Raw genomic sequence first — 10,435 nt, 5'->3', positions numbered from 1 at the left:
GCAATTGGCGCTCGGCGCCGCCAGTCTACCGGCGCAGGGCCCAATGCCGAGCGGCGCTGGCAGCGGGGGCGGCCTTGCCCCCCCGCGTTCGGCCCTGTGCCGGTGCGTGCGGCTCCTGGGCGATCCTGCGGGGTCACGTGTTGTTTTGCTCTTTAGTTCAGGCACTCGCCGCGCGATGTGTTACTTACTGGGGGACGGGGACCGAGGCAGGCGGCAGCACCAGCAGGAGCAGAGCCAGGCGGCAGGACCGCGGGCGGCAGCAGCAGCAGTACCCGGCGCGGAGCAGAGCTGAGGGCAGGCGTCGCACGGCTCTCCCCGCAGCCGGAGGAGCCTGGAGCAGCGGCAGCGGCAGGTTGTGGCGGGGCTGGGGATGGCGAGCCCCGCGGGGCCGGGGCTGCTGCCGCCCGCCGGCTGCTCCCCGCCGGGCGCTGGCCACAACCACAACCACAACAACAACAACAACCACCAGCAGGGCGTGCGGAAATGCGGCTACCTGCGCAAGCAGAAGCACGGCCACAAGCGCTTCTTCGTGCTGCGCGCGGGCGGCGGCGGCGGGGACGAGGCGGCGGGTGCCCGCCTCGAGTACTACGAGAGCGAGAAGAAGTGGAAGAGCAAGTCGGCGGCGCCCAAGCGGGTTATCGCGCTGGATTCCTGCCTCAACATCAACAAGCGGGCGGATGCCAAGCACAAGTACCTCATCGCCCTCTACACCAAGGACGAGTACTTCGCCGTGGCTGCCGAGAACGAGCAGGAGCAGGAGGGCTGGTACCGGGCGCTGACTGACCTCTTGAGTGAGGGCAAAGCTACCTGCCAGGGCTCCCCACACCACCGCCTCCCCTCGCCCTTCGCGCCCGCTGCTGAGGACCTCAACTACGGGCTGGTGACGCCAGCCAGCGCTGCCTACCGGGAGGTCTGGCAGGTGACGCTGAAGCCCAAGGGTTTGGGGCAGAGCAAGAACCTGACGGGCGTGCACCGGCTCTGCCTGTCTGCCCGCACCATCGGCTTCGTGCGCCTCAACTGTGAGCTGCCAGCCGTCACACTGCAGCTGATGAACATCCGCCGCTGCGGCCACTCCGACAGCTTCTTCTTCATGGAGGTGGGCCGCTCGGCCGCCACGGGGCCTGGCGAGCTGTGGATGCAGGCGGACGACTCGGTGGTGGCGCAGAACATCCACGAGACCATCCTGGAGGCCATGAAAGCGCTCAAGGAGCTGTCCGAGTTCCGGCCCCGCAGCAAGAGCCAGTCATCATCATCATCCTCATCATCGGGCGGCGGTGGTGGCGCCTCAGCTACGCACCCCATCACCGTGCCTGGGGGCCGCCGCCACCACCACCACCTGGTCAACCTGCCACCCAGTCAGACGGGTCTCCTGCGTCGCTCCCGCACTGACAGTCTGGCAGCTGGCAGCGCCAAGGCCATGCCATGCCGGGTGCGCACAGCCAGTGAGGGAGACGGCTGCCGCCTAGGCTCACTGGCTGGCAGCCCCATGAGCCCTGGGCCAGTGCGGACGCCCCTAAGCCGGTCGCATACGCTTGGGGCGGGGGGTGGCAACTGTGGCAGCAGCAGGCAGGCAGCTAGGCTGGTGCCAGTGCCAAGCAGCCGGTCCATGTCCATGCCTGTGTCTCACTCGCCACCCTCTGCCGCTAGCCCTGTCAGCCTGTCGTCCAGCAGTGGGCTGGGCTCAGAGCCACCCCATCCGCTGCGCCCATCCAGCGGCAGCACCTCTGTGGCAGGCTCTCCCAGTGACCCGGGCTTCATGTCCTTTGATGAGTATGGCTCCAGCCCTGGTGGTGATATGCGGCCTTTTTCCTCCTTTTCCACCGCCAGCAACTGTAGCAACACGCCTGAGTCCATTGCCGAGACCCCCCCGGTACGCGAAGCCAGTGGCACTGTTGAGCTCTATGGCTACATGGCCATGGAGCGGCCACAGCCTGGCCGGCTTGCATGTCGGCCCTGCCCAGAGCTCAGCGCTGACAAGGCCCATCGCAAACGGACCTACTCGCTGACCACGCCATGTCGGCAGCGGGCTGCCCCACCTCATGTCTCCTCTGCCTCCCTGGACGAGTACACCCTCATGCGGGCCACCTTTGCTGGTAGCGCCAGCCGCCTCTTCCCCTCTGGTCCAGCAGGGGTGTCACCCAAAGTGACCTACACCCCTTACCCTGAAGATTATGGGGACATCGAGATTGGCTCTGGTGGTGGCACCCATGTGGGACCAGCAGCAGGGCGAGGAGGTGACGATGGCTACATGCCCATGACCCCCGGGGTGGCAGCTGCCTTGACACGGGGCAGCCATGATTACATGCCCATGAGCCCCACTAGTGTGTCCGCTCCCAAGCAGATCCTGCAGCCCCGGACTGGGCTAGGGGGTGGTGGTGGCTCTTCCTCTTACAAGACCAGCTCCCCGGGGGAGAGCTCCCCAGATGATAGTGGGTACATGCGCATGTGGTGTGGCTCCAAGCTGTCGGTGGAGAGTGCTGATGGGAGGCTGGGTACAGGCGACTACATCAACATGTCCCCCCGTGAGCCGCCACCGCTGCCATCAGGGCCCACCACCCCAGCCCTCACCCCGCCTGACCTCTTCTTCTCTCCAAGGGCAAGTGAACCTCTGGCCAAGCCAGGCTACTCATGCAGCTCTTGTGGGGGAGTGCAGGACAGCGATCAGTATGTGCTGATGAGTTCCCCGGGGCGACTGGAGGCAGCAGTGACAGAAGGAGGTGCCCCAGTGGGCCCCACCACGCCGTCAGGCCTGCACCACAGCCGGCCTGAGAGCTTGCGAGGCCCGCGAGTGGCCCGGCCCAGCCGCCTGTCACTGGAACCAGTGCGGACGCTGCTGCCACCCAGCATCCAGGAGCGACCACCGCTGCCGCCTGAGCCCAAAAGCCCCGGCGAGTACATCAACATAGACTTTGGCAGCTGCTCTCTACCTGCTGACAGCCCCGCTTCCTCACTGGGCTCGGGGCCTGGCCGGCAGCGCTCACCTCTCTCTGACTATATGAACTTGGATTCGGGGCGCTCGGGTGCCGCATCGCCTGATGAGGCACTGTCTCCAGGCTCGGGGAGCAGCAGCAGCCAGCCAGGTGGGCACTACCTGCCAGCAGCCGTGGGGGTCTCATGCCTGTGCAGCCCATTAGATGGTGCAGACTACACAGAGATGGCTTTTGGCACAGCCACCACACCGCCGCAGCCCATAGCGCACAAGCCTGAGAGCGCCCGGACAGTTGCCAGCCCCACAGCAGGTGTGAAGCGCCTCACGCTGGCTGGGGTGGAGGCTTTCCTTCTAGCCAGCCCACCCCCGGACCCTGACCGTGGTGCCAAAGTCATCCGTGCTGACCCACAAGGCCGGCGGCGCCACAGCTCCGAGACCTTCTCGTCTACCACCACTGTGACCCCTGTGTCCCCCTCCTTTGCGCACACCCCCAAGAGGCACAACTCGGCATCAGTGGAGAATGTGTCGCTCAGGAAAAGCGAGGGGCTGCAGGAGGAGCAGGGCACTAGCCCCATGTGCCGCCAGACCTCCGCCGGCTTCCAGAACGGCCTCAACTATATTGCCATCGATGTGCTGGATGGGCCTCTGCTGGCTGCCTGTGACCAGAGCCGGCCCCGGGCCTGCCTTGCCCTGAGCGCTGGCTTGGGGGGTGGGGAGCCCAGCACCTACGCCAGCATCGACTTCCTCTCGCACAACCTCAAAGGAGCCAGTGCTGTGAAAGGTGAGTCCCTGCCCCTTTCTCCCTTTCCTCCTTCCTCACAGCTGCTTGTCCCTGCCCCTCCTGAACTTCCTCAAATAAAGACACTGAGCTATCAACTTTCCCCCTCCCCTAGATATCCCCGCTTTTATTTTTAAGCTGTTTCCTCACATAAAGCTTGAGTATTTCCTCCTGGCTAATTTGACATCCTGTTGCATTAAGGTATTGAGTCTCTTGGTACAGCAGCAGGAACTAATATTGCTTTCCCCATCCTGCTGCGGGACTGGCTTCATGTTCTTTTCCCCAACTGATCTGCTATTAACACCCACTGAAAGTAAACCACAGCAGTGCAGTTTCCTTCTGAAGGTTTCCAACCTGAAGGAGAGTGAACTGAGAGCTGACTCCCTGCTCTTCAGTTATCTATGCTGTGTTTTGCCATCACCCCTTTAGAAAGGGTTCCTATAATGGCTTTGATTCTGAAATACTTTACCAGCTGCCAAAGTCCTGGAATCAGTCTTGGCCAATGCACGATGCAAAACATACAGGCGGAGTCGCTTGGTGGGCGCTCTATGCATCCCTGTTGCCCATAGTTTGGCACGTTTGTTTTAAAGGCCTGACCTAAAGTGGCAAGTAACTGCATCCCAGCTTGCAGCTCAGTGGCAGTAGCAGTGAACGGTTGGTTGGCTTGCTCTTCAAGTGGGCTGCAGAGATGCCCAAAGTTTGCAGGTGAAAACCAGCCCAGATAACCTCAAGTTTAATTTGAGAGGAAATTTCCCTTGTAATCATGTAGCTGTTCTTTGCTGAGGTGCTAGTTGTGCTTAAAAAAAACCAAGAGGTTTTCTGAGCAAGTGGGAAATTGTATAGTACACTTGAGGACGGCAGAGAACAGACGGTCAATCCAGGATTAAAAGCATTATTTGAATCCTCCTCACTCTTGTCATTCTATAGCTAGGGCATTTTGACCTATTCATATGTATGGATGTCATATGTGGTGATGCATTTAACAAACAGATTTGATGTGTGACTTAGAAGTACGGCTAAACTGCATCTAGGTTTTGTTTTTGTATTTATGTCTGATAGAGGCCATCAGTTCTGAGCAAAAAGGGCCATGTCTAAGAGCCACTTGCAGACTTCTTTTTCTTTTGTTCACTACTAGCTAGTTGATTTGGAAGAAAAGAAATACAGGAAGAAAGAGGCATTGAGAGAATCTACCCTTTGCAGAGAGAAATTTGAAGCTAAGCTCGGATGGATAGATGACTGAAAGGTCAAACAGAAATGAACACTGAGTCTGAATGATTGGAGAATTACGGAGAGATCATGAGTTGTTGGTTGGTTGTAGTTTTGCTGAAGTAGGTTTCTTGATTTGCTTGGTTTGGCCTAAATGAATGTGACTAATGACAATTTTTGGTTACATTGCCTTATGTTCTTATGTAAACTTTGGCATATACAGACCATAGTTAAACACTGGAATTATGTTCCACTAAAATTGAGCTCTCCTCTGCATTTGTTATAAATTGAGTTTCACAATAATTGAATTTTGCTTGAACCATCTTCAGTCCCAACTGCAAAACAAACCCATGTTGGGAAAGAACTACTTCCACAATATCCTCCAAACTGCTGACCCTGAGGCTAAGGGTGGGGAGAAGGAGGGAGAAGGGGGAGGAAGTCCAGTGACAGGAAAAACCTGGACTGGAGTAAAGTACTTCTGCCACCTAGGCTAGAGTAGAAATAAACTAGTCTTTCAATCAGATAAGCAGGAGGTACTCATTACATTGACCCTGTAACAAAGTTAAGAAAAAGATAATGTGATAAATATAGCAGCATGAATGGCCAATGTGTGCTTGGAAGAGTTGAATTCTGGTAGTTGATAGAATGTGTGAAGAAAGAGACTTGCTAATGTTAATATTTCCTTCTGTGTATAGGTTTCCTTTCCCTGTGCCCCAATAAGGTTTTGAATGTGCAGTGAAAACCAGAATCAAATGTTCTGTGTAAATCCCTTGCGAGTTGAGCTGTGTGTAGGAGGCAAGGCTGATTGCTGTGTTCCCCTGAGGAATGCTTGGATCTGTTGCATATAGTTACACTGAAGCTGCTCAGGAAGTACTATCCCCAATTTCAGTGTGTATAGGTAGGAAACAGGTTGCCCAACCAACTGTCAGAAGTATTCTTGGTCATAGCCAGAGGAGAAGGCTTTATGCAATACACATCTGTCCTGAACTGTAACTAGAAGATTAAGAAAGTGTGAATATATTATCAGTGGAAGGCATAAGTAGTATGCTGTTGAGCCAAGCCATTAGCAGTTACAACTCCTGAGCTTCTATTTTAGTTTTGATTACATATCCACACAGAGGGTTGTTTACAGAGCTGCTGCTGCTACTGATACTGCTACTGCTGCTTTTTCATGATCACTAGTTGCAGTATATACAGGGCTTGAAGAAATGTAAAGTTTGTTACAGGACTTTCATGGGTATAGGTTGTAGCTGTGTTGGTCTAAGGACATAAGCAGATCAGGTTTTTTGGGTAAATCTGATGTCTTTTACTAGGCCAGCTCAATAGTTGGAAGAAATTCTTCTTTACACCAGTGTTTGTGCCTGAAATCTTGCAAAGAAGAATTTTTTCCAACTATTTGAGTTGGCCTAATAAGAGACATCAGATTTACCCAAAGAGCCTAGTCTGCCTCACAGGACTTTGACATTTTTATGATGAAACACATGTACACAATAGAGGGAAAATATACATTTCTGGACATACCAGGAACTATTTTTGTTTGTTGTCTTAGTAAAGTGGTAGTTCAGTTTGATCTGGGACAAAATAACAATGTTTAATAAAATCAGTTGGTGTTACTATGTACGGTTTGCCCATGATGTAACATGTATCTGATGTGATCAGTACTGTTTACTTTGCTGTCTGTACTACTGGATTGCTAAAGCCATTATGAGGGAAACTAGCCTTGTCTTTTTCAAAGCCAAGGAGAAGCTTGTAGCTATTTTAAAATAGTGGAATGTATACATTTTTATTAAGAATTGATCTAAAGATCTCTTTAATAGATATGTTGTAGAGAAGTATGTTGATTCTACTTGATTTATCAGGTAACTCATGTTTTAGTTTATGTAAAATTAATGTAAACCAGAATTAATTCAGATACTTCCCATGTTTCGATCTTTAGGTCTAAATGCCATCATGCAGGTAACTATTGTCCAAGTGCTTTTGTTTTAACAAAGGGAAATAATCACCTGACTCTCTTTTTTTAAGGTACATTGACTTTCATCAGTATTTTTTCGTTTTGGGGAACTGGGTACTTTTGGAATTCTCTATCCCTATAAATCCTGTTATGACAGGAGCAAGTTAGCAGAACCAAAAGAGTTGTCAAAACAGAAAAATAAGGCCATTCAAAATCTATCACTTTATTTAGGTCTATGCTCTGGAAATGTTTGAGCATTTGAAAATCTAAGTAGTTGCTGCCTTCTGAAATGTAAATAAAGTAATGCCTTTATTAGCCAGTTGGAATTTCTTTTGTTGCATGCTGATAACTAGTTAACGCTCAGTTCTCAAACTATGAAATAGCACCTCTGTTGTCTAATTTTTGTATGAACTAAAGTGTGTGTTCTTACATACTTCAGTTCACCCCCTCCCCCCCCATCTATGTAGACAGTCCATTTACTTGTTTGGTGCAAGCTATTTATTGTAATAGACTTAATGATGAATTATACCAACTCTGGGTGATAACCTTTTGGGTGATGATTTTGGTTCTCCAATGATTTCAGTGGGATCAGAATTTCTTTTTGATTTTTAATCTTTCACTCCTTACTCAAATTTTCCTTTAAGTTCAATGGTAGATTTACTTGTATTTTGACTTGGAAATTTTTCTTGATTAAAGATGTTAGCATTAGACTCATTATCTTTTGGCTTTTTTGTTTTTCATGTGTAACTAAACAGCAGCTACATAAAACTTTTTATTTTTCCCCCTCTTACTTTCCTCTTGTCTTGATTTATTTTTAAAAAGTTGTCCAAGATAATGCCTCTCTCTTTGAAGGCAATTAGGTGGTGGTCTTTGGTAGGTAAAAATCTTGGTGATTTAGCTCATAATATTTGTAAGGATTTGTGATTTATACATAAGCAGTACAAAGATCTTATCTTAGGGGAAAAATTCCCTGTGCTGCTGTAACATATCTTAGATTGTGAAAACTGAAACTTTGTTTTTTTTCCCCCCCTTTTGTTCAGTTTGAATGGTAAACTACCCTTGTTTACTCTCACTTTTTGGTCTGATATGCAGATTGCCATGGCATTTTGGTCACAAACTTACGGAATATTTAATTGTGTATTTCAAAAAATGCATTTTAATTGAAATATTTTAATATAATTTCACAAACACGTATGGCTTTAAAGCTTAGGGAAAAGCCTGTTTTTTACACTAATGTAGTACTAAACGTAGGATTTTCCTCTTACTGACCTAGTTTTGTAGGGTAGAATGAATGCTTCAGTTAATAGACTAAAAAACTGGTTAACCTTTTATATCTGATATGGCTAGGATAATAAATCTCTTCACTTAAAAAATCTCAGATGCCCTGAAGGAACTTTATGAAAATGCACTTCTTTTCTCTTAGACTGCATTCTGGTGGAGGTCAAAACAAAATGGTTGAGTATGAAATCTGGCAATATAACCCACCAAGCCCAAACTGCAGTCTAAAACTGTGTGCAGCATTAAATGAAACCTTTTCCACTTTCAACATTTCATTTCAAATTATTTTGATTATATGAATGTCAGAATTTTAAAAGCAGACTAAATACCAAAACTCTGTAACATGTATTGGATATGTATTTCTCTTTACAGTTTAAAATATGTTTAACTGCAGTATTCATTTTAAGATTGTCATGGTTACTTTGAATCATTTAAGATAAATTGTTATGGAGTAAGCTGAATGGTTGGTTTGTTCTAAAGTGAACCAGTACAGTCATTGCTCAAGGCAGAGGAAATTCTTATGTTGATGATTGCTTCTGATTACTTGATTTCTTTCAAGATACCTACTGAGCTTAACCTTTACTTGTGTTGCAAGTAAACTGCATAAAAGAATGTTTGAACAGGAAGAGCATTAGGGCATGTTTTGTGGGCTTTTTCTAATAAGGAGCAAAGAATGTGAGTTTCTTTGGACTCAGTTTACTATTATTTTTTAATAGCACTAATTACCTTGAAGTGGTTGAGGTTGCTGAAGTGGTTTAGGTTAAAACGTGGCATAGATGCACAGAAAAATTACACTGTAGTCGGTTTAAATACTGGATCTTCCCCCCCATCAGGCAGTTAAGATACTGTATATACAATATAGGTATTTCAGTTTAAACTGAATCTTCTCAGAAGTGGAAACATCACTTAAAATGTTGTTACTATTTGGTAAACAATTCCTATATATAAATATTTATTTCTTAATTTCATGTAGTGTAATGCATAGTTATGCCCACATCCTTCATACAGGTACCTTATTTGTGTCCCTGAGAATATTTATTTTGTGTTTTGAAATTTGTATTTTTTAAAACTTGGTGGTCTTGAAGTGTGTATGTCTAAATAATAAATGTATAAAGTGAACAAAATAAGCTATCTAAAGCAACTATAGAATGGTGTATTTGGTATGATCTCTATGTAAATTGATTTTAATTATGAATGGTTAGATGTTTCCCTGTAATTCTTTAGTTTATCACAGTTGCTTGAACACTTTCTGGATTAGTTTACATACCCACTGAAGTCAGTGCCACCTACTACTAGCTTCGCTAAGTTATATATTGGTCAAATGTGAGGTTCTGAAACTGCTCCTCCCTTGATCAAGTTTCACATAGCTTGAGTGATCACTTCCTTAGTCAATATAGGATTTATTGTTGCTATTTTCTTGTCAGTGGTATGTTCGTAAGTGAGTCAATAATGGCAGAATACACCTATGTAAAGCAAAATTTGTTTGTGTAGTAGTCTTGCTATGACAAGTCTTACAGAGATGGTTTGACCCTTGAGGCAGAGTTTCTTAGTTTCTTGCCTTAAGGCAAAATTTCTCTTGATTTAAGTGATATTTATTTTATAGGCAAAATTTGCAGGATTAGGCTCTACAGGGCCTGATTCAGATTTGTTTGAAAGCTGTGGAATTGACTGCACTTGCTGATGGATCCTACATAAAAATATAGATGTAGTTCATTGATTGCTTAGATGATAGCCTGCAGAAAATATATCCATTTTTATGATATATTTTAGGTTTTGCTGAAACATAACAGCAGGACATCACACACTGTGTACTGATACATAGTATATTAATGGATATTTCCTAGTCAACATCTATGATCAAACTTAATATATGGAGGCTAACTTGTTAAATTACATATTTATTTATGTTGCATTCAAATGTATTTCCTGTTACTACTGTAGATAAAAAATCTGCTGCTAAAATTAAAACTGCTGAAGTTTAAAATAAAAAAATTTCCAGTCAGACTGTTGTTTGTTAGATTTAAAGAAATACAACCAAGGATAAACGGTGCAATACTAATCCTGATCCTGTTTTTGTTTTTTCCCCATACTTATATCAGTGTGTAAAGTCCATATTTATGTTCCCCCCCCCCAAACTAGTTTTTAAAATTTTTCTAACACAATAGAATCAGCCCTGCACTATGAACAAAATATGCAGTGTTTGCATAAAGAAATGAGAACATCCATTCTTGTAAGGAAGCAGCTTACAATTTCAATTGAGAGGTATTTTCCACATGCAAATAAATATATTTGA

At 46.9% G+C, this 10,435-nt stretch overlaps 1 protein-coding gene across 2 annotated transcripts in view; it reads left to right on the top strand.

The window, feature by feature from the left end:
• The first annotated feature begins 71 nt into the window (after positions 1–71).
• The window catches only part of IRS2 (insulin receptor substrate 2), a 29,228-nt gene continuing 18,864 nt past the window's right edge, over positions 72–10,435 (top strand). Inside the window, exons 1-2 of one of the 2 annotated variants that reach the window (XM_019525254.1) lie at positions 72–3,710; positions 4,843–6,208. In XM_019525254.1, the coding sequence (XP_019380799.1) occupies positions 371–3,710; positions 4,843–4,850 (3,348 nt within the window). In that variant the 5' untranslated portion in view covers positions 72–370 and the 3' untranslated portion in view covers positions 4,851–6,208. Of the gene's footprint in view, positions 3,711–4,842; positions 6,209–10,435 lie in introns of those variants that run through there. The other variant, XM_019525256.1, reaches the window with a different exon arrangement.

The sequence above is a fragment of the Gavialis gangeticus genome, unplaced genomic scaffold, assembly GCF_001723915.1.
Source record: "Gavialis gangeticus isolate Ggan-Ray unplaced genomic scaffold, GavGan_comp1, whole genome shotgun sequence".
Taxonomy (NCBI): domain Eukaryota; kingdom Metazoa; phylum Chordata; order Crocodylia; family Gavialidae; genus Gavialis; species Gavialis gangeticus.
The sequence above is the reverse complement of the archived record's forward strand: the minus strand, read 5'-3'. Positions and strand labels throughout refer to the sequence as shown.